Genomic DNA, 25,048 nt, shown 5'->3' with positions numbered 1-25,048 from the left:
TGATGTGCCTCGGAGTGGATCTTCTTCCTTTCTTTGTGCTGGGAAGTGATGTGCCTTTTCATTCTGGAAACTCATATCCTTCAATCCTAGAAATACTATTACTTATTCCTCTGATGATTCTTTCCCTCTATTCTTTTCTCCTGGAACACCTGTTATTTGAATATTGGACCCACTTAATTGGTTGTCTAATATTTTTCTCATCTTTACTCTTTTCTATTTATTTGCCCTTTTTCTGCTTTCTGGAATATTTCAACTCTGTCTTCCAACTCTTCTATTAAGTTTTCATTTCTGTGATCATAGTTTTAATTTCCAAGAGTTCTTTCTTTTTCTCTGAGGGTTTCTTTTTTATTATAGCATTCTGTTCTTCTTTTATGGATACATTATCTTCTCTTATCTCTACAAGGATATTAATGGTAGGATATTTTATTTTATTTTTATCATTCTGCATAATGTGTATTTCCTCCAAATTGCTTTATCTGGTTTCTTTATTTTCATCTTTGTCTTTTCATGTTAGAGGATGTGTCACGTGTCTGGTGTCTCCTCATGTATAAGAGCAGAGTATTATAAACATTAATTAGAAGCTCCTTGTTTTGGTGGATTTTGTGACCTGTGACTATCACTCTAGGCTGATCTGGCTGGGCTGTTCCATTGGGGACCTCCTGGAATGAGAATCATTAGTTTATTTTTCTCTTAACCGGCCAGATTCCCCAGGAAGAACCTTCAGTCATTAGCCTGGAGGATACAGTCTGGTTGGCTGAGTGGGAGAAGAGGACTGAGTGTCTGAACATTTAGTATGAAAATTTCCCCCTTTTCCCCTGATTCCATTACAGTTCCCCTCATCTCAGCTGTTGCTGGTGTCCTCTGGAGGAGGACACCATTTGTGTTCTTTTGTTTTAATTTCTCTGAGTAATAAATCTTCCATCTTCTGCTGTGGTCAGGGAGGGACAGTCACCCAGCTCTGTGAAGGGCCTGGGAGGTCAAACTGCTTTATTTTTCATATCCCACACAGATCACCCATTTAAAGTGTGCAACTAAGAGGGTTTTATATATATATATATATATATATATATATATATATATATATATTCACAAGTTTTGCAACCATCATTACAATCAAGTTTAGAACATTTTCATCACCCTCCCCCACCCCAAAAACCCATACCCATTAGCAGTCACTCCCCATTTCCCCCCAAAACTCGCAGCCCTAGGCTTTAACCTGCTTTCTGACTATGAACTGGCCTAATGTAGACATTTCATGTGAATGAAATCATACAAGATGTGGTCTTTTGTGACTGGCTTCTTTCACTAGCATAATATTTTCAAGGTTCCTTCCTGTTGTAGCATGTATCAGTACTTCATTCCTTTTTATTGCTGAATAATATTATATTCACATTTTGTTTATCCCTTCCTCAATTCGTGGACATTTGGATTGTTCTACTTTTTTACTATTATGAATAATGCTGCTGTAAGCATTCATGTACAAGTTTTTGCATGGACATATGTTTTCATTTCGTTTGGGTATATACCTAGGATTAGAATTGTTGGCTCATATGGTATTCCTATGTTTAACCTTTTGAGGAACTGCCAGACTGTTTTCCAAAGTGGCTGCACCATTTTGCATTCCCACCAACAGCATATGAGGGTTCTGATTTCTCCATCTTCTTGCCAACACTAATTGTCTGTCTTTTTGATTATAGCAGTTGCTTCTTTTGTTAAAAATTTATTTATTTTATTTATTGATTTTTGGCTGTGTTGGGTCTTTGTTGCTGTGCGCGAGTTGTGGCGGGGGCTACTCTTTGTGGTGGTGTGCGGGCTTCTCACTGTGGTGGCTTCTCGTTGTGGAGCATGGGCTCTAGGCTTGCGGGCTTCAGTAGTTGTGGCTCATGGGCTCTAGAGTGCAGGCTCAGTAGTTGTGGCACATGGGCTTAATTGCTCCGTGGCATGTGGGATCTTCCTGGACCAGGGCTTGAACCCGTGTCCCCTGCATTGGCAGGCGGATTCTTAACCACTGTGCCACCAGGGAAGCCCTATAGCAGTTGCTTCTTAAACATATGTTCAACAAGTCCTCCTATTTTAGCCTCACCTTTATTCTCCTTTCAGAGTGGTCTGTGTCCCAAATTCCTTAGCCTTTTCAGGATTCTGGGGTAAAAATCATCACTTCTCAGCCTTCTCTTCTGCTAGCACAGAGTTCAGTTTCCTGGGTCTGTGAGGTCAGCAACCACCATGGTGTAAAACTTGAGGGTCCGCCAGACCTGGGTCTTAGTGTTGGTCTGGCTGCTCACAAGTCGTGGGACCTTGGATCAAATTACGTGACTTCTCTGAGCCTCAGATTTCTCACCTATAAAACAGAGAAACAACAAATGGGAAGTAACTGACATTCAGTAGATCTGAGTAAGTATCGGTTCTCTTCTCTTCCTCAAACATGGTGGATATGCAAAAAGAGAAAGAATTCCTTCAGGAATTCATCCGCTCATGGGAGAGAGAGACACATGTATAACTCTATAATCTACTTACTTTTTAACAACAATTACTGAGTTTCTGTAGCATGGCATAAATGTGCTAGTTGCTGAGGGTACAATGTGATGTTTCCTGTCTTCCAAAGACTTTCCATCTGGTGAAGTCAAAACCAGAACTGGGTAAGCTGGGATGAAGTAAGAGAGTGGCATGGACATATATACACTACCAAATGTAAAATAGATAGCTAGTGGGAAGCAGCCGCATAGCACAGGGAGATCAGCTCGGTGCTTTGTGACCACCTAGAGGGGTGGGATGGGGAGGGTGGGAGGGAGATGCAAGAGGGAGGGGATATGGGGATATATGTATACATAGAGCTGATTCACTTTGTTATACAGTAGAAACTAACACACCATTGTAAAGCAATTATACTCCAATAAAGATGTTAAAAAAAACAACAACAAAAACAGAACTAGAATATAAGGCAGACGGAAGTAATTGCTGTCACACTGATACAAAGGGAGTGCAGGGGAAGGAGAGGTGAATTCTACCCACAGGGATATTGCACAACTTGGTCCACAGATTGATTGGAACATATTAATATGTATGACTCTCAACTCTCCAAGCCAACTAAACTAAACTTCACTTGAACTCGTGGTACTCTGAAATAGCTAAGCTCAAAGAATAAATCAGCAGCAGAATTCTGTTTTGCGTTCTCCATCACGAAACCTCTGGCCAGCGTGGCCCTGTGCCAGTTACCAAGGAAAGTAAAAAAATAAATAAAAATCGCATTTTGAAATAGGCAAGCAAAAGACAGTATAGTCCATAGGTATTACAACAAAAATGCTATAGTACAGCTGTGGCAGCCAGGAAAGTACGTGCCTGTAGACATAAATCTCCAATTAAACACGTTTTGTTATTTAGGATGTTAAGGTTACTTCTTCCCTGCAGACTAACTGATGTCAGAAGCAGGGATCAAGTTATGGCCACTGCAGAACTTAGAGGTCTTAAATCTTAACAAAATCCTTGCTCGTGTTGGAGTGTAGCAGTTATATGACGTAGATTGTGTCAGAGACAGATTTTGAAAAGTGGCAGGTTGCAAAGGTGACTGGATATCCTTGAGGGATAATATCCTTATTTGAGCCCATCACCTCTGCAGGCCCCTGGTACTATAAAGAAAATCCAGGATGCATTTAGCCTGGGTCCACTCAGTGTGAGGAAAAGGTTTTGAGAACAAAGTATAACCTTGCACATAATATCAGGCTGTTTTTCTTCCTTAAACCCATCTGCCAGCCATGTGGGCCCTGTTGGAGTCTTTCACCCTCTCAAACTTTCAGGCATTGGGAACCGCTGACCTCTCCTCCTCTCTCCTGTGACTCTTGTAGTCTGATGTGGCTGTCCACACAGCCGCAAGCCCCATCAGCTCCTGCCCCTTTCTCTTTCTCCGTTCCTGAAATGTCTCACTGCATCACCAGCCTGAATCAGCTGTTTGCTAATCTGCACAGCTGGGGAATCTGGCCGGGACTCTGGGGACACCTCCACTAATGGAATGTCTACTTGGCGTTACGTGCCCAACTCGACGCAGCTTTTAAGGATGTGATAAGTCCACTCTTGAAAACATTGAGTGAAACAAAGTTGAACAATTTTTTTCTCTCTCTTTCAGCACATCCCTGAGTCTCTAATGGCTCCAAAGTTGCTATGAATTTCCAAGAAAGGGATATGGCAGGCAGTAACTCTCTTTTTCCCTCCAAAGAATAAACAGTAGGAAAGATTAAGACGCTTCTCCATGATACCTTCCCTGATAATCCCAGTAAGATGTTCTCTGGGGTCCTTTGTACCCCTCATGTCTCATATGATTTAGTATCTAATTATAGAGTTGGATGAGACAGAGATTTGTATTCTTTTAGGAGCTGCTATAAGAATTTCTCATGCTCTTGGGATGAGGGTTAAGAAGCAGGACATCCTCTTTGAGTCCTGTATTAGGGGTCGCCTGTAAAGCCTTTGTTTCAAAAAAAAAAACCTTTGTTTCTTCGAACCCCTAATGGGTTTGAGTAGGTTAATTTGGAGGCAGCACTGAATTGCTTTAATAACAAAAATATGAGACATTTGAAGTTCCCAGGGAAATTTCAGGAAGGAGAGAGGAGTCAGTCAGACTAAATGCTGCATGGGAAAAAGATCAGAGAGGAAAAAGAAAACAAACAAACAAACTAATGGTAGGTCTGCTGAAAAGAAGCTTTAGGGAGAACACTAATGTTTTAAGCTGTTTGCTACCGGGAGCACAGTGTAATCTGTTTTTTTGTCTCCACTGTGAGTTCTTCAGTGATGATGGTTCCTTGGCCCACAGCGTGTGCATGTGAGCAGATTCTTTTGCGGATGTGTCTCTGCAGCGGAGGGCCTGGAGCTGGCAGGGGAAGCTGACGTCTGGGTGGCATCGTTACCTATGTTCATGTCCCATCAACTCCACTGGTCTATAAACACCTGTTTATTGACTGAGTGAATAAATGAATGCATGGATTTCTAAGCAGAAGAAGCAGATAAGGGTTTCTCTTTAACTGAGACTAGACCGGACTTTGCAGGCATTAGTGGGAGAATTACTTAGGAAAGCCAGCACAGACTAGGGGCTTAATATGTATTTGTCGAACTAACTAATCACTGAGTCAGAGAGAAAAAGGTGCTGTTCTTTTGCTTGTAAGCACGTTCTTCCATCTAGAAAGAACTAAAGCTGTAATCCTTGCCAGAAGAAGACGACCTGAATCATGAAAACCTGGATTTCTAGATTCCAAGCAAGATCTCTTCGCTGTTCTCTGAATAAGGAAACATGGTAAAATACAAAGATTTCCGACTTCTCCATTGTCTTAGGAGTAGTTGTTCTCTCACACATGTCTTCATAACACTTCATAACAAACTAGTGTGCTGAGGTTCAGCACACTGTGTGGTAGATATCACACATCTTGGGTTTTTCCACATTTCAAGGTTCGGTTATAGCCAGGCCCTGTGTCCCATCTGTGGGCTGAAAAAGATGATCACAGAGGCTCTATTTCCTCCCTACATGTCTCTTTTCTTTGAAAGCCTGTCAGCTTCTTGAGGGAAGGAACCATGTCTCACTCATTTGTGTACCCCACTGCCTGGCAATCTCTGGTCCATAGTGAGCGCAGAGTCAGCACTTTTGAACTGAACTGCATGTGGGGGGAAAGCTGGGTGCTGGTGCAGTGATGGTGACCAACTCAAGAATAATTGGTTGGACAATAGCCAAGACACGGAAGCAACCTACGTGTCCACCGACAGATGAATGGATAAAGAAGATGTGGTACATGTATACAATGGAATATTACTCAGCCATAAAAAAGAGTGAAAGAATGCCATTTGCAGCAACATGGATGGACCTAGAGATTATCATACTAAGTGAAGTCAGTCAGACAGAGAAAGACAAACACCATATGATATCACTTAGACGTGGAATCTCAAATGTGACACAAATGAGCTTATTTATGAAACAGAAACAGGCTCACAGACATAGGAAACAGACTTATGGTTACCAAATGGGAAAGGGGGTGGGGAAGGGATAAATTAGGAGTTTGGGAGTAGCAGATACAAACTACTATATATAAAATAGATAAACAATAAGTTCCTACTGTGTAACACAGGGATATAGTCAATATCCTATAATAAACCATAATAGAAAAGAAAAAAAAAAGAAGAATTGGTTAGGTCTCCCTGGAAAGGCCTGGTCTTAACACTTTGACTTGTCATCAAAAGTATCCTTTAATTGCACACCCACACCTGGCAGATGTGTGAAATGATAAGTTCGTTATCAGTGTCATAGGAATTGCACCGTGTCCATGTGAGGGGGGGGATTTGGGCTTTTGGTAGAAAGCGTGGCTGACATAACATTGCCCTTGTTTCCAGTTCCCTACCTTTAGGAATTCCCAAGCAAGTCTGTCTTTTGAAATGCATTTACTGGGAAACCATCCATCAGTCCCAGTTATCCAGTGGAAGGAGAGTGGGGAAGGATTTGGCCTGTCCTTGCAGGAGGCATGCTGGGCTCCTGAGATGCCACAGTTGGTGGAAGAGGTGACCCCAGAGCCTGGCATCTGCAAAGGAGGGCTTTAGGCTCAGTTACGTGAAGATAACTTGACCCTTTGGACAGTTGATTATTCAGTCATTCATTCACCCAAGTTTATTAAGCCTCCGCTCTTTGACAGGCACCATTCTAGGTACATGGGATTCATTCATGAAGTCAGACAGAAAAAAATTTCTGCTCACAGCATGCACGATGACACACACACACACATAAATGAGGATGATACCAGAGAGTAATATTTAAATAGGATGGTTTGACACAGAGTGGCTGGGTGGTGGTCCGGAAAGGCATCTCGAAGATACCATACCTCAGCTGAGACCTGAATTAGAAGGAGTCGCCTGAGGAACAGGAGGAAGAGCACTCCAGGCAGGGGGAACAGCCAGTGCAGGGACACTGTGGTCTTTCTCAGAAAGCGTGGTATGTTCCAGGAGCAGAAGGACAGCCACGTGAGGAGCGTGGTGGGCGAGGGGAGGGTGGAGCAGGTGGAGACGGCTGAACTTGAGTCCAGCACTGACCCTGCACTTCCGGCCTCACTGTGGTTAATGCTCTGTCTTTTCTTCTCCTGCAGACGACTTCGCAGAGGAGGAGGAGGTGCATTCCTTCGGTTACAAGCGGTTTGGTGAGTTCTAACAAAGCTCTGTTCCTTCTCTGTGCTTCATCTGGGATATGGTTACATGACCATGGCTGGACCTCTGACACACAAGAACATGTGTGCCTCTGAGGCCCAATTTTGGTTGGAAATTGAGTTTCTGTATAACAGGTGGATGATTTCTCAGAGAATCTGAGGCTAGTGGGACAGGAGTTACGCCCAGGCATGGGGAAGTGATGGGATGCTTAGGGGGGTTGGCTGAATACAAACCTGATGGCTTAACAGGCAAAATATGGTGGGAAAGGTAAATCTGTGACAAGATAGGCATTTCTCTATTTTGAGATTTAGAAAACATCTTTTCCCTTTTTCCTCAGTCCCCATATTCATAACTTAGTGTCAGTGGAGAAATGAGAGGAAGACTTTTTTCAGGAACCCAGCTAGACACAGGTGCTCCAAGGTAGTCTGAACAGTGGCCCCTGAAGATATCCTCATCCTAATCCCTGGAACCTGAATGTTACCTTATATGGCATAAAGTGCTCTGCAGATGTGATCAAGTTAAGAGTTTGAGCAGGGGAGGTTATTCTGGGTTATCCGGGTGGGCTCTAAATGCAAGCACAATTGTCCTTATAAGAGGGAGGGAGAGGAAGATTTGACTGCTGAGAAAAGAGGGCAATGGGATGATGGGAACAGATATTGGAGTGATATGCTGTGCAGGTGGAGGAAGGGGCCACAAGCCAAGGGATACAGGTGGGCATTGGAAGCTGAAAAAGGCAAGGAAACATTTTCTGTTCAGAGAACTCTGGTGGGATTGCGGCCCCACCAACATCTTGATTTCAGCTGACTAAAGCTGATCTCAGACTTCTGGCCTCTCACACCGTAAGAGAAGAAATCTGTGTTCTTTTAAGCCACCCCGTTTGTGGTGATCTGTCCCAGCAGCCACAGGGAACTAATCCACGCTTCTCTGCCTACTCACGGATGCTCTTCTGTCCTTGACCACACTTCCCAGGATCTGCAGTTGGGCCTCAAACTGCCAGTGAAAACATTACAAAGTTCCAGAGACAGTTCAAGGGAACTGAGGTTTTTCTGTCCAGCCCGTTTCTGTGCCTTGGTCAGAGGAAATGAGGAATAGAGGATAGAGGAGAAAAGAATGAGAGTGTGTGTGTGTCTGAGAGAGAGAGAGAGAGAGAGAGAGAATATGAAAGGGAATAAATCTACTTCCTGTTGCTTAAAAAAAATCCTGGCTGGACCTTGATTAAATTTAACATCCCCCAGCTGCTCTGGCTCCCTCATTGCTTTAGCATTTTTCCTTCTGGATACACACTTCTGCATTTCTTTCTGGGACAAAAAATAGGGCTTTAAAGTGAGAATGCAGTGGCACGAAGCCCACGGCCCCTCCGTTCATGTGCTGGCAGAGAGGCTTCTGCCCACCATGCTCTCCCCTCCCCCATGCTACTGTTCTTTATCTGCACAATGACTTGTTTCTGCATTGGTACCATGTGTTATTCTGCTTTCCCATCGTGGGTTCACTGAAGGTTGTCATAAGAGTGAAGAGGAAACCAGACATTATAAAGGAAAGAAAAAACAAAGCAGAAATTAAAAGGCAGAAATAAAGAGGAAAATCAAACTTGTAAAGATAAGGCAGAATAAATGTTGACGTGCCTGTGTATTTTGGAGATCAGCAGATTTCAAATCTCTACACAGAAATCGGTAGAAATATGAAGAACCAAGAGAAAAGAGTGACCTTGAGAGAAATTTTATTTAAAACTTCATGATCCTGTAACTAGCTAGATGGGCAGGGATTTGGTGGAAAACACAAAAACATAGTAAGTTGCTGAAAGGATTTAATTTATGGTGGTTAAATTGTGTGTGGAAACCATAAACTGATGACTCAGAGGGGAGACATGATAACAACGTACAAATATTGGAGAACCAGGGAGACGTGGAGAGAGTGATACCAAGTGGCACAAGTAGAAGAAGAGAGGAATGAAATTAAAAGAGAAACTTTGGAATGAGCTATGAGAGAGACATCCCGAGGCTGAGAATTCTTGGGTTCAGCTTTTAGGCACAGTGATGGATAGGGGTGGAGTAGAATTTTGGAAATGGAAGAGGCTTTGCGATGATGTATATCAGCCTTTACTTTTTTAAAAAAAATTAATTAATTAATTAATTAATTTTTGGCTGCGTCAGGTCTTCATTGCTGTGCGCGGGCTTTCTGTAGCTGTGGCGAGCGGGGTCTACTCTTCGTTGCGGTGTGCGGGCTCCTCATTGCGGTGGCTTCTCTTGTTGCGGAGCACGGGCTCTAGGCGCGCGGGCTTTAGTAGTTGTGGTACGCGGCCTCAGTAGTTGTGGCTTGCGGGCTCTAGAGCGCAGGCTCAATAGTTCTGGCACATGGGCTTAGTTGCTCTGCAGCATGTGGGATCTTTCCGGACCAGGGCTCGAACCCATGTCCCCTGCATTGGCAGGCGGATTCTTAACCGCTGTGCCACCAGGCAAGTCCCTCGGCCTTCACTTTTACAGATAAGGAAGGTGAGGCCCAGATAGATCAAGTCCTTGCTCAAGCAGGTTAGCCGGAGCTGGGTTGGATGCTGGGTCTTCTAACTCTCAGGCTAGCGTAATTTTGAGGAAGGGTCCAACAGTGAGATTGAGGTGACCTCTCAATTCCTGTGTCCTAGAAGTGTCCCTGCAGTTCTGGAATCTTAAAGTGGGCTTGACACCAGTCTGGCTCCACCAGGGAGACCTCATCACTTTCACAGGGCCTAGGACTCTGCACCTGGTTTTATAGAAGATAAATGGGTTTCTAGTTCCTAAGGTGTGGCCAAGGCTGGTCATTGAAAGCAGCAGGACCAAAGAACCCATTCCTTCAGGTATGATTCAACTTTAACCATTAAAGGAAGACAAAGTTGGTGAAAGGCGGTGAGTGGGAGGCATCCGGAGACCAGGCAATCCTGTCGGCCCCGCCCCTACTTACTCCTGTGACTTGAGTCACTTCCACACTGTGGGCCTCAGTGCTGCATCTGCCCTGTGGGCAGAGTGACACCTGCCACGGTAGTAAGTCTACCTCACAAGCCTTTGGTGAGACTGAGAAGGATAGCAGATGGACCAGTGCTTCGAAGTTGCAGCACTGTGAAAACAAGGGTGGTGTAGCCACTTTCCTGAGATTTGATGCTGTTACACTCTTCAGACATCTTGGTCCAGCCTCTGCCAAATATCAAAATGCGACAGGTCTGAAATCTCATTCCTGAAGAGAGATATAAAGATAAACATGGTAATATCATTGGCTTTTATTTTTGCAAAATAGACTGGATAACATAGAGGGGTTAGTTATTGTCTAATTTTAGCTATGTCTTGTTTGTGCAAATACAGTGGTCACAGCTTGAATTTAGGCTGCAGATGAACCAGGGGTTAATTATTTGCAGGGCAAAGGGGCCACTATTTTAGCAAATTGTCTGGTAGCTTGTTTCCAAAGTTATTCATATATAGTTATTCAGAAACATATGATACATAAAGTCAAGGCTTGTTTACATAATAATACTGTCCTTTTTCAAATTCAGTATAATATTTAATAAAGAGCAAAATGGGTGATCATCTCCAGTAATCTAGTATGTGATGGTATTATTTTAAGATGGTCATCCCTTGTCTAGTCAAGAATTCATTGTTACATTTTGGTCTCAACCAAGGCTTCTATTTTTCTTCCATCTCTCTATATGTCCTGCTTGTTAGCCCCTTTCCCAAGGTTCTGGGCAGGTGTCTGGAGAAGAGATGAAGTTAAATCTGGTGGGTATGCACTTATCTGCTCCTCTGATGAAAGTTTTGATGAGGGTAAACTTTGAAAGGTTAAGGAAGTGAGCATTTTCAAATTTTCATCAGGCTCTGCAGGTCAGCGTTTCTTGGTCTCAGTGTGCAGAGCTGATTAATTTGGGATGTAACTATAGTTACAGTTTGGCAGAGTTCATTCTCTGGAACGTGGAGTACCAGTATATAAAGTTTTATTTTCTATGGATAAAATATGATCTATACTACAATGATATCTTTCTACTTATTTCCCAGTTACTGTTTTCTTCAAAAATATCACACATGGCTCTAGTATCCTTAATTATTATAGTTAGCAGAAAGGGAAAGAGAATTCATTCATATTCTACGGGACAAATATGAATTCATAAAATTTGGAATTTGCAATAAGTTGCTCCAAAAATGTCTTCTGAAATCTTCTGATTAGTCATGTGATTAACATGAGTGCATTCAAGTTAAAAAAATTTTTTTTCCATTAAAATGATAGAGTAGGAGGAAGGCAGAATGTCATTTCAGCTCCAAGGGATAAGTGCATCACAGTTCCAGAGAACGGGAGAAGTGTGGGAAGAAGGGTGACTTCCAGATCCTGCTTTTTAACCCACGGACAAATGATGGCAACAAATCCAGCTCACATTTGCTTATCACTTTTATCTTCCCAAAGGACATACTAATGTAGTTTTCATTCCCCACGACTCCATGAGGCCAACAGGCCAGGCGTCATCTTTCATATTTGATGGCTGCTTGTCATCTTTTCGGGAGGCAGTGGGGTGCAGTGGTTGGGTGTGTGGGTGCTGGAACCAGGTGGGTGGCTTTGGATGCAAGTTCCAGCGCTCACCAACTATGTGACCTTGGGCACGTGATTATCCAAAGCTGTGAAGTCCGTTTCCTCACTTGTAAAGTTTGGGTCATCACAGGCCAACTCCATAGGGCTGTTGTGGAATTAAACATGCTGCTGGGTTGGCACAGTGCCTGGCACACTGTGAGGATCCCATAAATGTTGACCAATATCCTATTATCAGATTCCTTCTTGAACCTTTTGATCCTGATGCTTGAACATGGTACTAGGGTTTAGTAAGCCCCTGGAACCTTCTGATGTCCTGCAGCCTCATGGATTCTGGCTGCATCACACCCCCTGCTTTCCTGCTAAAAGCTGGGAGAGGCGAGAAGGCTTGGGGACATGGCTCTCTGCCCCAGCACCCTGGTGGGCAGTGTGGGAGCCTAATGGCGAGTACCACCCTGGGTGTCCTGGGCCCTCCCTCTGGAGCCTGCTTTGCCCCTTTTCTGTGCTGGGGGGAAGCGGGGTGGGGGGACAAGACTGACTTTGTTTCATTGGTTGTATTGGGTTCTCTTGTATTATCTTTGGAGTAGGACCTGGTGTAATAATAGGGTGTCAGAAGTTGGACTGATGCAGGAATCAGAGGCACGTGGTTCCTTCCGTCTGTGAACGTCGTGGGTAGATTTAAGGGTTGACAGTGAGCAACTGGGGGCAGCTGGAAACATTTGTTGTTTGTGTTTGACGAACAAAGCTTTGACAAAAGTGCTTCCTTGGGGCTCAGCAATAGGGAGTGTTAATAGCTATGAGAGAATAAGATCTCAAAAATTGCAAACTCTGAAATAGTAGCAAAAAGTACAAGGAAGCGTATTCTATGGAGTAGAACTCAAATCTTTTGTAAAAACTAAGTAGAAAAATTCTAAGAGAACTGCTGAAAAATTACATAAGGGTAACAGTCCAAAAAGGGGTACCGGATGCCTTTTCCTAAGTGTGTTCACCAGAGTCAGTTCTTGACTTTTTTTTTAGAAAAAGTGAGTTTTGTTTACCTGCAACTTCACAGGCCTCCCTCTACTTATAGTTTCACACAGGCTTTCTTCCCTTGGACAATAATTTTGGCTTAGCAAGAATATTTTTAACAGTTTAACCTGCACAGTGCAGGGCGTGTGGGAGCAGCCCGAGAGATCTGTGTGGAATAGAACCCAGCCCTGCCCCAGAACGCCCCCGACCCTGCTCCTTTTTTTCATCATCTCCCCACCCCCTTCCTAACCCGCCTTCCAAAGAGATAACGTATGAAACTTCAAATCAGGGACTCTAGTTAAATCATGGAGCTGTGTCTTCGCAAGAGGGCTTGAAGCAGTGAATGTCTAGAAAGTGCAGAGGACCACTTGGGCTTCTGAAAACTAGCAACACAGGTATGCTTAGCCAGAAAGAAAGGTTCCTTCTGACACACATGGTGAGTTTCTGCTTTCAGTGTAGAGAGGGTTGCAAGAGTTGACCAAGAGGATGATGAACTCTCTCTGGGAAGCTGCCCAGCATAAACACTTGGCCACCCCCTCTTCTGGATGTTTGGGCTTGGGGACCAGGCTGCCTGTCTCTGCTCTCCCTGGACTCTTCCCAGAAGCCTGGCTTCACCTTTGGATTTGGAGAAGGTGCCGCTTTGAAGTCATCCACCTCCAACCATAAAGGAGGGCTCCCCGCATTCGTCTCCACACAGCCCTTCCAGACCGGCACCAGCAGAGTTCACCCCTTTCCCTGATAAGAATGCCAGGAATTTCCATCATTTCCTGTGGGGAATGACTAAAGAAGCCCAGTGTGAGGCTGCCCTTTCAACAGCACCTTTTCCAAACATCTCTAAATGGAAAGGGTACCACGCCAGGCAAAGGACTGACCCTGGGCAGAGAGATAAGTGAGGAGGAGAGGCTGAATTGGTGCCCCTGTGGGGTTTCTCTTCAAAGCCATTTGCTTCCTTAGTGGCAGAGTCTTCTTTATTTGGCTTTGCAAATCCTAATGGAGTAGATATTTCTGGTTTTATGAGAATTGGGGGTCAAACGGCATGTGGAGAAGTAGATGCCAAAGAGATTCAGAACAGCTCACGGGGCCCCTCTCCCCATGCTTCCAGTCAAGCAGTGGGGCTCCTGAGACCTGAGAGAAAGGGTTTGCTGGCTGTTACTTCTTTTAAATAACCTGAGATTTCCTACTTTCTATCATTAGAGATAATATTCACAATCTCCCCTGCCAACAGTGTTCAGCTGGGTTTCCCTTCTTTTCCATCAAGAGCTTCTCAATGGGCAGCTCACATCCTCCCTGCCTCGTCTTTCTGCTCATCAGTAAAAATTTGTTCAACACCACATGGCCACGTGATTATGATTTTTTTTCTATTTTCATGTGAAAGAAAGCATTAAGCATCTTTTCTTCAGTATCCTTTCTTGAATATGTGCTAGGTGAAGCTTATGGTTACCAGGGGGTAAGGCGGGGGGAGGGATAAATTGGGAGATTGGGATTGACATATACACACTACTATATATAAAACAGATAACTAATAAGAACCTACTGTATAGCACAGGGAATGCTACTCAATACTCTGAAATGACCTACATGGGAATAGAATCTAAAGAAAAGAGTCGATATATGTATATGTATAACTGGTTCACTTTGCTGTACAGCAGAAACTAACATAACATTGTAAGTCGACTCTACTCCAATAAAAATTAATTTAAAAAATTAAAGTAAAATACAGAGCCTGTCTGAGGGAAAAAAAACAAAAAGAAAAGAAAAAGAAATCTTGCTGCCCTCACTCCTGCATTCTCTGCTCTGCATAAGGGCCATACTTTGTTCAGAGAATATCAAAAGAGTCTGTTTTCTTGCATGGCTTTTTTTTTTTTTAATTGAAAGTCTTGGTGGCCACCAGCAAAGAATATATTGTAAGGAAGGTCGTGAGCATGGGGGGCTAAGAGCACGTTGCAGGTAACGTAGCAGGAGGTGACGTAGCAGCCTCCTGGCTGAGGGAATGTACCCCAGAGTCAGCTGCCTCTGCTCAGCTTCCAGCTTTGCCGCTTACTGGTGAGATAGCCTCAGACCAGTTAACCTCCCAGGGCCTCTGTGTGCTTGTCTAAAAGACGGGGGTAATTATAGTATCTGCCTGTAGGACTCTCGTGAGAACTCACAAAGTTAGTACTTAGAGCAGCGCCTTGCACACAAAAAGACACACAGATGGTGCATCATGAGAAGTCACATAAATGGTTACAAGGTGGCTGTGGCAGTTCCAGGTGGGTGACAGACAGTCTTGGGTTCCCATGTCTTTTTGGAAGCAGGGAAGCTTTCCCAGAAGGCCTTCAGAGACTTTTCCTTGCGTGTCATTGGCCAACATTGAGTCAGTCTTTTCCTAAATCAGTTGCGGACAAAGGGAATGGGCTGGCTCTGGGTGGCTTGGGCTCATCGTTTGGGGCAAAATGTATGGTGAGGAATTAAGCACTCTGACCGCTGTTATTATGTATAAGTTAATATCCATAATATAGACTATTATAAATACATAATATGTATATTATAACATGTAATATTGTTACATTTATAATTTAATGTTAAATTAGATGATGAATGATTATTAAATAACAATTTAATTGTAATCTGACCAATTATTATTTATAATTTGTTCCACATATAAATTATCATGTTTTATATAACATGTTGAAAAATTCAGTTCATTCACAAAATAGCTGCAAGTTTCTTTTTATGATTTGGAATTTTGTCATAAATGGAGCTGCTGTGTGCTGAACTCTCAAGCACCAAGAGTTCTTAGTTTTTGACAGTTTATAAAAAGAGAAACCTTCAAAAGACAAGAGATCAGTATGATAGAGAAGGGAATGAATAAATGAATGAACAAAAGTTGTTTTGCTTTCTTGGAGCTTAGTTTTCTCAGTAGTGTTCAGCAGATTTGGAAGAAACAATTTTTTTTAGAACAGGAACTTGAAAAAAAAAAAAAAAAGGAGACAGTCCCAAATCTCAGTGAATACAACTCCTGCCACAGGAAACATTGTGAAATTGGTCTTCTGTTCTGAGTCATAACTATAAACACTTTCTGCTTCTTCTGATATTTCATTTTTATCCTTTTTATACGTTTTTGAAAACTGACATTTGGCCCTGATTGAAACAGTCTTCTCTTTTATACACTAGGGTGTTGTTGTTTTTTTTTTCTTCATTGGTGTAAATATTTCCATATACAGATCAATTTCTTTCACATGCTGAAAGATGAAGATGAAGGATTTTAGGCTTGTTGGCAAACAGGAGAATGGAACTAGAAGTCTGCAAAAGTTCTGGCAAAAAATCCAGACTACATTCTTATCCAAATGCCTAAAGATGCCCTCTATTCTCTAATATTTGAAATAACCTTTCTAACATGTCCATCTTGTTCTGTGAAGGAGGAAATTGTATAGGTAAAAATCATTGCTGACGTTTTCGATTTTGAATCTTCAGTCTAAGCTCAAGCATTCAAAGCAGTATGAGTGAGAGAGAACCATATTCTTTCCCTTTGGGTTTTATTTTGCACTTGTAAGAGGACATCCTCATGATATCTCATATTTAATATTTGACCGGGGCCATTTGATAAGGAATATCAAAATGTATTGATTGCTCTGCCTCACGTTTTACATAGAAGTCTACTGTTGAATCACTTTTGGAAACAACTGAGGGGAAATAGGAATGCTTCTCATTCTGAGAAGAATTCACTGACTGCCATGAACTGGGGTACAAAGATGAATAAACAAGGTCTCTGCTCTTGACTCTTTTATTCCTTATCATCAACATTTATAATGCATTTTTTAAAATTTCTCAGAAAACAACAGGTATAAAAGTCCTTATGAAAACAAAATTTTTCTCCTAAAAATGTTTATACTAGGAATAGCCCAGCTGATAAGCCTCATCAAAGGCTCCCCACAAAGAGTGAAAAGGTAGACATAGAACAGAGGGCTGCTACTTTGTGATGGAAGTGATATAAAATAGGGTGTCAGAGAATTACATATAAATTCTGCAGGTGGGCATAGAAAGAGTAAAACAGCTGGAGAACAGGGGGGAAATCCATTGGCCCAGGGATAAGGTGAGTGAAGCGTTGATGGGAATCTGGGGAAGATATTCAAGCAAGGAACACTGGCCTTAAACAGTGCCCTTTTTCTGGGAAATGTATGCATTTTGTGAGATTTGCTGAGAAACTGAAGCAAGCAAAACTCCTGGGAAAATGTCACTCTCTGTCAATGCAGAATGAAAGCGATGTGACATTTATTAACCACCCATAATGTGTTGGGTATTATGCACAATAAAGAAGGGAGACATGGCCTTTTGCCTTTGGGAATTTCAAGTGTAATGGAAAGCAGAGTTTTCCAACAGGGGTGTATTTGCATAAAAGAAAAATATCAGCCAACCCTACGAATTGCTTCCCCTCCCACCCGCAGAATTTCCAAAGGCACAATAGAGGGCACCACATGCCAGACGGAGTGCAAGCCGCCTCTTCTTTCTGCTGTTCTAAGTTCAGTATTGGCAAGACTTGAGTGGTTTTCGGATGAGGTTGGGGGTTCTCCTTTGCACCCGCCTCTCCCATTTGTGCACAGGAAGAGGGCGTATATGGAGTCCCTGTCCTTTGTCCCCCAGAAAAGGTTCAGGACGAGGTGTGAGAACCTGTTTGATATAAGCCGGTGAGAGAAGGTTGGAAGGTAATTTCCGTCTCCAGATGGTGTACATGCCGTGGACTCAGCTGTTACCAAACTGTTGCCACGTAAACCTGCTCTGCTTATTAACAGCAGCTTTGTGCATTGAAAACACAATTCAGTAAGTGTGTAGTAAGATAATTTTGTTTAGAATCCTTCACTATTCAACTTTTTTTTTTTTTTGGCCGCACTGCGGGGCATGTGGGATCTTAGTTCCCCAACCAGGGATCGAACCCACGACCCCTCAGTGAAAGCGCCGAGTCCTAACCACTGGACCACCAGGGAGTTCCCATATTTGGTCCACTTTTGATGGACCAAAACGTACCTCCTGTAAACAGTGAATAAGGATCACAGAGGGCCCGAGTGACCTTAAACACATAAATTTCCACTAAGCCTTCGTTTGTTTGTTATGGAAAGAGGGATAACAACACTACCCATGAGAGAGGGCACGTCGAAGATTATTTAAGGGAAGTGAAATGCTTAGCACATTGCCTGACACTTAGAAACTGTTCCATAAATGCTCATCGGGGAAAGAGAACCAGATTTTTTTAAAAAATTGAGTTCAGTACTTCATTTGAACTCCTTTTTCTCTCTGTCTACCCAGGCACACACGTCTGTATATACTGTGTGTGTGTGCATGTGTGTGCATCACTGGGTATTTGAAGAGTTCTGAATTGGAAGCATGGAGATCAGAATTGTAGTCTTTCTTTTCCTACAGTTCACTAGCTGTGTGAATTTTGCAAAATGATGTAAACTCTCTGGGTCTCAAATAAGCTGGTCTGCAAAGGAAGGGGGTTGGTGTAGATGATTTCAAAGACTTCTTTAGGCCATACTGGGTTATGGGTGTGCAACTATAATGTGATCCAAGGCTCTATTCTGCCGCTACATGCGATTTTTTAAAATATATGTTATTTTTCACCCTTTCTTTTACTTACTCCAACAATTCAGAATAAGTATTTTGGTACCCTTATTTCAGACATATTTTCCCAGGTATCTGATACAAAATTTAGCAAAAATGGCAGATAGAAAACTATCTTCTCTTCACATTAGTTTTGTTCAACATGTCAGCGATCTCATGATTGTTGGGTTTCCATTTGGTTGTATGTTCCTTTCATATAACTTTAGAAGTATTGAAGCATTTTCTAGGCTTAAGTGTTTTGAACTCACTTTATTCTAGATTTCTACACTCAAAAAGGGAAGATTCTATTCCCTCCAAGCTTCATAAAATCAGTGGGTAATTATTCAGATACACATGTCTGCAAATTTAATAAAAAGCATAATGCTTCCATTAATAATCCCCAAGAAAATTTGGCAGTTTCTCTCAATTCAGTGATCTGTTTATATTTATCATATTATGAATTTTTTCTTTGTGCTTCTCATGTTAATGAAAGACATATTGAATGAGAACCTAAATCTACTGGTTATCCACAAAGGAAAAAACTCTCTTTAGCCATGCCGCTTATTGAGAAGAAGGCCCACTGGGAGCTCTGTCTTTCTCACCTTCCTGGGTTAGTGACCAAGTATTAGAATACACCCCCCGCCCCCCGCAAAAAAAAAAAAGAGAGAGAACCAGGGGTTATGGTTATGTAAAGTGGGAACACGTATATTTAAAAAGCTTGTGAGCTAGATTGTTTTTCCCAGCTGGGAAATTATTAGGTCAATTCCTTCCCTCTCTGCCATTTTGTAAATAGTTAACCTCACTTTGAAAATCATGAATGAGTCAGCATTTGAATGAAGGGAAGAAAAAAAGAAGGAAGGAAAGAAGGAAGAGTATTAAATTTTTTTTTCCTATTTATAATTGCAAACACTTAGAAATGATATTCTGATAAATTGAGAGTCTTTTTTTCCCTCCTGGGCACTTGTGTGGATTTAGGTATATATGCATGTAGCTGGAGACCTGAAGGATTTGGGGTTCCTGGGGCTGAAAGAAGGAAGAAGGAAAAGCCACAGGGGAAGGGAAGAGAGAGCAGAGTGGGGGTAGCATAGAGTTCCGCAGGCTGTGGGATGGGGGAGTCAGACAATCGGATTTAGTTCGCAAGGGCCAGGGATTACAGGAAGAAGGGAGGGAGCAAACCCTTGCATTCTTATAATTTCTTACTTTTAAAAAATGTATTTTTCTCAGCCCTGGTGTAAGTACATTGGGGACAGAGATAGTGTCCGTTTTGTTCGTCATTGAACTTAGGACAGGTCCTCGGCTCAACAAGCATTTGAGAACGGAAGAGTAATATGCTTTGGTGCTTATAACACGCGTTGTACTCAGGGTGTTTTCTTAAATCTTACCAATGCCCATGACCTGGTGGGCATCTCCCCGACGGCGTCTGTGTGTGGACCAAGAACATTTTCCAAAGTTGAATTCTGGAGAGGGAGAGGCGCGGACCCCAAATCCAGCATCCAGCCATGGCACAGACTCAAAGCCAGGACAGATGCCCCACGGCTGGGACTAGGGCTGAGAAGGAAGCAGAGCAACTAGAGCCGACCCTGAGGACGGGGGTTGCAGAGAGTTCCCGGTCTATTAGGGGGAGAGACTGAGCACCTGAAATTCTCTAGCTGAGGTGGGCCCACGTCCCTGTTTGCTTCTTCAGAAAGACCCAGGGAAGGTCCTCTGGCTTCATCTGAATTTCTTTTGTGCTTAAACTTAGTTAAGATTATAGAGCTCTTGTGAAGTGCAAATACGCTAGGAAGTTATAGAGAGGAAGGTGGTTACTCAGTCATCTGCGCTTCAGGGTGAACTATTTAATCAGATTGCTTTCTTCCTCAAATCTAGCTGAAATCAGTACAGTGGTTGTTTTTAAGAGATTCATCTTTCAGAGATATGAAAGGTTCAAGGAGCTTTGGATCTAAGGCACCTGGGATTGGGGAAGAAATTCAAAAATATCTGTCATGTACCTATTTTTTTTTTTAATAAAGTGACATAGGCTTTTTTTTTAAGCAATTCCTTTATTTTTATTATTTATTTATTTATTTTTGGCTGTGTTGGGTCTTCGTTTCTGTGCAAGGGCTTTCTCTAGTTGCGGCGAGCGGGGGCCACTCTTCATCGCGGTGCGCGGGCCTCTCACTATCGCGGCCTCTCGTTGCGGAGCACAGGCTCCAGACGCGCAGGCTCAGTAGTTGTGGCTCACGGGCCTAGTTGCTCCGCGGCATGTGGATCTTCCCAGACCAGGGCTCGAACCCGTGTCCCCTGCATTGGCAGGTGGATTCTCAACCACTGCGCCACCAGGGAAGCCCATGTCATGTACCTATTATATCCTATCCCTGTGCTAGACCCTGGGATTGGATTGCTAAGACACAGCACCAGTGTGTGTAGTCCTCATGGTCTAACAAAGGGGAAAGAACATCTACATCATCATACTATAATTTGAAAGATCCTTAAAAGGAAATAGAGGACCCAGATTCTGAAGTTACTAATTCTGCAGGGAAGGGAGGAACCCGTGATCAGAGAAGCCACAGAGAAGGATGATTGTTTAAGGGTGGGGCATTAAAATGAGGAAGTCCCCTGGCAGTCAGTGGGCGAGATCCTCAAGGCAGAAGAAACAGAATGAAATTAGAGCAATAGCATCAGTGGCATCAAGGGGCCGTAAGTCCTGTCTTCAGGGGACACAGACAGGCACACTCGGAGATACTGCAGGTTTGGTTCCAGATCACTGCAGTGAGGTGAATATCCCAATAAGACGAGTCACACGATGTTTTTTTGGTTTCCCAGTGCATGTAAAAGTTACATTTACACTATACTGTAGTCTGTTCAACGTGCAACAGCATTATGTCTAAAAAAAAAGCAATGTACATACCTTAATTTAAAAATACTTTATTGCTAAAAAATGCTAACCATCATCTGACAACACAGGTTGCCACAAATACCTTCAATTTCGAAGCACAATAAAACAAGGTACGCCTGTGTACACCTGCAGGCAGAGGTGCGCCCCGCCGCTGGGATCCAGTATCCAGCGATGGTCATTAAATGCTGTGTCTATTAGGCACCTGATATGTTTCAGGGGTTGGGAGGGATTCAGAATAGTAAGTCATGGTCCCTGCTGTCAGGATATCACCACCAAGTTAACAGGACAGAAGTTACTCACATGAAACAAGAGCAAACAATGCAAGCCACTATATCCTAGAGGTCTGTGCTGAAGATGAGTCCAGACAAGAGGAAATCAGGAAAGGAAAAGGAAAACCATCGCAGCAGTCTGAGGCTCTGAGTGAGGAGGGGCAGGAATTAGCTCAGGGTGCCTGTGGGGATGGGGAGAAAAGGCCGCCAGGGAGGGAAACAGTAAACCTTCCTGCCTGGAGCTGGGGTTGCGTGTTGGGGGTTGGGCTGGGCTGGGGAGCTGAAAACTAGGCAGAATTTCAGTTTGATCCAATTAAGGTAGCCAGACTCAAAAGTGTTTTAACAGATCCGTCTGTGTAGCAAAAGGAGTATCGGGAGTGACTGATGTGCTATTACTACATAGTTTTATACAGAAAGAAGAGAAAGTGGAATTTAGGGGAGAGGGGAAGTGAGCTGTCGCCGTCACTGGTGAGTAAGCTGATAATGTGCTTGTGACGATGGGAATGAAGTGAGAGAGCCGTGTAATCTGTGACTCCAGGATGTCTCTGACTCTCACCGTGCTCACTGATAGTTATCTGCCGCTGAGATTCAGAGGCCAGCCACGGAGGCAGCGGCCACAGCACAGCCCCGCCGGGCACACTTGATGTTTACGACACAGGCCGCCACCTTTCAGTGCGTTGAGACTATTAGGCAACTAATTATTTTTCTTTGTATGTGTGTGGTTTATTCCTTTCCTGATTTTAATAGATCTTTTGGTTTGGCTGGTCTTTGCCAGATGTCTTAAATGCAACCACGTACCATCAGGTACAGTTAATAAGCACGTTTTACTAAGTGGCTGCTGCTTCGCAATGTGCCAGTGTGATGCTGGAGATCTTTGATTTGGGGGAAAACAAAACAACAAACCAGGCCTAAAACAAAACACTGTAAAAGAAGTCTGAAACGAAAATCAGCGAGCCTCATCCTCTGCCAAGGGTAAGTAAATCCCTTTCTGGAAGAGTGGATGCCGAAAGCCGGCTCTGAGGTTGGAAGCTCATTTTGGGAAGCAAGTCAAGGAGGGGGAAGTAGTGAGTGAGGGGAGCTGAGCCACACACACTGGGAAGGCAGTGGGCTTGGGGGACTAAGCGGGGCCTCTCAGCTGGAGCCAGAGCTTCTGCAGAACCTGCCACCCCTTCCCCAAACTCCCCTCCCCACCCCATCCTCCCGAAAGCACAGAGATAGAAAGAGCTGGCTCCTCCACTGTTGCTGGGAGGGCTTAAATCTGAGATATTGCGCTTGGCTCCTCTCAATAAACTCTGGCTAAGGAGAAATTAACCTGCGGCTGCTCTGCTTTGCCTTTTTCCAATAAAAGAAACATACTGGCTTCAACATTTCAACCATTGTTTGTGCTGGTAGAATGCATCTCTATCTGTATCCCTGTGGTCAAGTGCTCCATCTCATACAGCCACCTGATAAATTGTGTGCGGTTTGGAGGGGCCTCATGCATCAGGCAGCAATGCTTCTTCACTGTTTTCTTTTAATAACAGCTGTATTGAGATAGAGTTTGCATATCATTACAATCCAGTGGTTTAAAGTGTACAGTTCGATAGGTTTTAATGTGTTCAGAGTTGTACAGCCATCGTCACAATTTTGGAACATTTTCATCCCCCCACAAAGAAACCTTGTATCCATTAGTCATCACTCCATTCCTTCCAAATCCTCCTCTGTGAAACCCCTCAGCAACCACTAAGCCACTTTCTGACTGTAGATTTTCCTCTTTTGGACAGTTCATATAAATGGAATCATACAATATGGGGGTCTTCTGTATCTGGCTTATTTCACTCAATATAATGTCTTCAGGGTTCATCCATGTCATAGCATGGATCAGTACTCCATTCCTTTTCATTGCTGAATAATAGTCCACCTACATTTTGTTTACCCATTCATCAACTGACAGGCATTGGGTTGGTTCTACTTTCTGGCTATTATGAATCATGCTGCTGTGAACTTTATTGTACCAGTTTTTGTGTGGACATATGTTTTCACTTCTCTTGGGTGTGTACCTAGGAGTAGAATTGCTGAGTCTCATGTCACCCTGTGTTTACCTTTTGGACTCCGTTCCAAAGTGGCTGCGCCATTCCATTACTGAGTATCCCCATTTTTTTTATCCCAAAAGACAAAAAAATCAGCTGGAGTTATTTTGCTATCATACAGGGATGATATGTATTAACTAAAAAGGAATAGAATTGGAATGACGTGAGAGTGGTTTTAGATACGGTGGCATTACATCTCAATATCTATACATTTCGATACAATTCAGTTTGCTGCCATGTGGAAAAGGCGGTCTGGTTAACATTCCTCTTCTCCCTCTTTTCTAAGCGCCTGTTTAAGTCAGTGAGGGTGCAGGCAGTGCTGTGCCTGGATTCCCAGTGTGGCAGCCCTGAGCTGTATGTGGCTACAGAGCTCTTGAAAATGAGGCTGGTGCAAACTGAGATATGCTGTCAGTCTACACTCTGCCTAGACTTGGAAGACATACTATGAAAGAAAGAAGGTAGAATATCTCATAATAGTTTTTTATATGACTGCATGCCAAGATGATAGTATTTGGGGTCTATTGGGTTAAATAAAATACACTGTGAAAAATAACTTCACCCTTTTCTTTTTACTTTTTTTTAATGTGGCTACTAGAAATTTTAAAATTACATGTGATTTGTATTTCTATTGGACAGTGTTTTTACATACTATTAATATTTTCAAGGCTTGTTTTTGAGCTCCTGGAAAAGAAAAATATGTCATCTAAATACCCTTCGGGTAAAACTCAGATGATTATTAGCAAATCTTCTTATCACTTTTTATCGCCAGGAATCCATTTGCTCCCTGAGTGAGAACAGCACATCAGATGAGCTCTGGTCAGCTTTCAGCAGTAGGGCCTTAACTGACCAACCAGCCAACCGTCCTTCAAAGTTAACCCATTGCCTACCCAACAAAATAAGACAAAGCCTTGACGAACAGAAACATGGCCATGAAGACGTTAAAGCAAAATCCTGTGATAATTGGATACAGCTCCTTCCCTGACCCTCCCAGTCACGGGCTGGCCTGAGACGATGCCCCTCTCTGTTGTGTAACCTGGTGGACATTGCAGACTAAAGAAGAGAAGATGGGACACACATGGCAAACGATGGGGAAGATGCTGGGGGCGTTGATCGCTGAGTCGTCCTTCACCTAACGTGTGAATACCACTTAGCTGTAAATAGAGTGGGTTGGTCCGGGGCTTCTCACCTGCCTTTTTTGTTGGAAGAACAGTATTCAGGTTACCAGGAAAGCTATGTGGAAGGCATAACGTCCTTGACAACCCTCTTTTGTAAAACAGACATTAGGTACTGGTGTTTTTAATGTCAAATATCTGGACATAAGGTTACCACTAGTTGTTTCATGATTCAAAACAGAGAACAGACCTGTATTTTGGCAACATCCCCAGGTAACATAATTTAGCTTGACTCCAGACCTCAAGACAGATACATTCCTGAATTCCACTCCAATAGGAAGAAAACTTCCCATTTGGCTGAAACTTTCACTGATGCGTAAAATGAAACTTGGGATGGGAGTGGATTCAGAAGGTGAGGCAAAGTCCATAAAACCTTAGGGCATAGAG

General features: G+C 43.1%; 1 protein-coding gene across 1 annotated transcript in view; it reads left to right on the top strand.

Moving 5' to 3' along the window:
• The window catches only part of COLEC12 (collectin subfamily member 12), a gene marked incomplete at its 5' end in the record, with an annotated part of 195,281 nt that overhangs the window by 12,992 nt on the left and 157,241 nt on the right, over window positions 1-25,048 (top strand). The window contains one exon of the mRNA XM_082355459.1: window positions 7,104-7,154. Within this exon, the coding sequence (XP_082211585.1) occupies window positions 7,104-7,154 (51 nt within the window). The remainder of the gene's footprint in view (window positions 1-7,103; window positions 7,155-25,048) is intronic.

The sequence above is a fragment of the Balaenoptera borealis genome (assembly GCF_965194805.1).
Source record: "Balaenoptera borealis genome assembly, chromosome: 14".
NCBI classification, from domain to species: Eukaryota; Metazoa; Chordata; class Mammalia; order Artiodactyla; family Balaenopteridae; genus Balaenoptera; species Balaenoptera borealis.
This window is presented reverse-complemented; position numbering and strand designations above follow the sequence as displayed.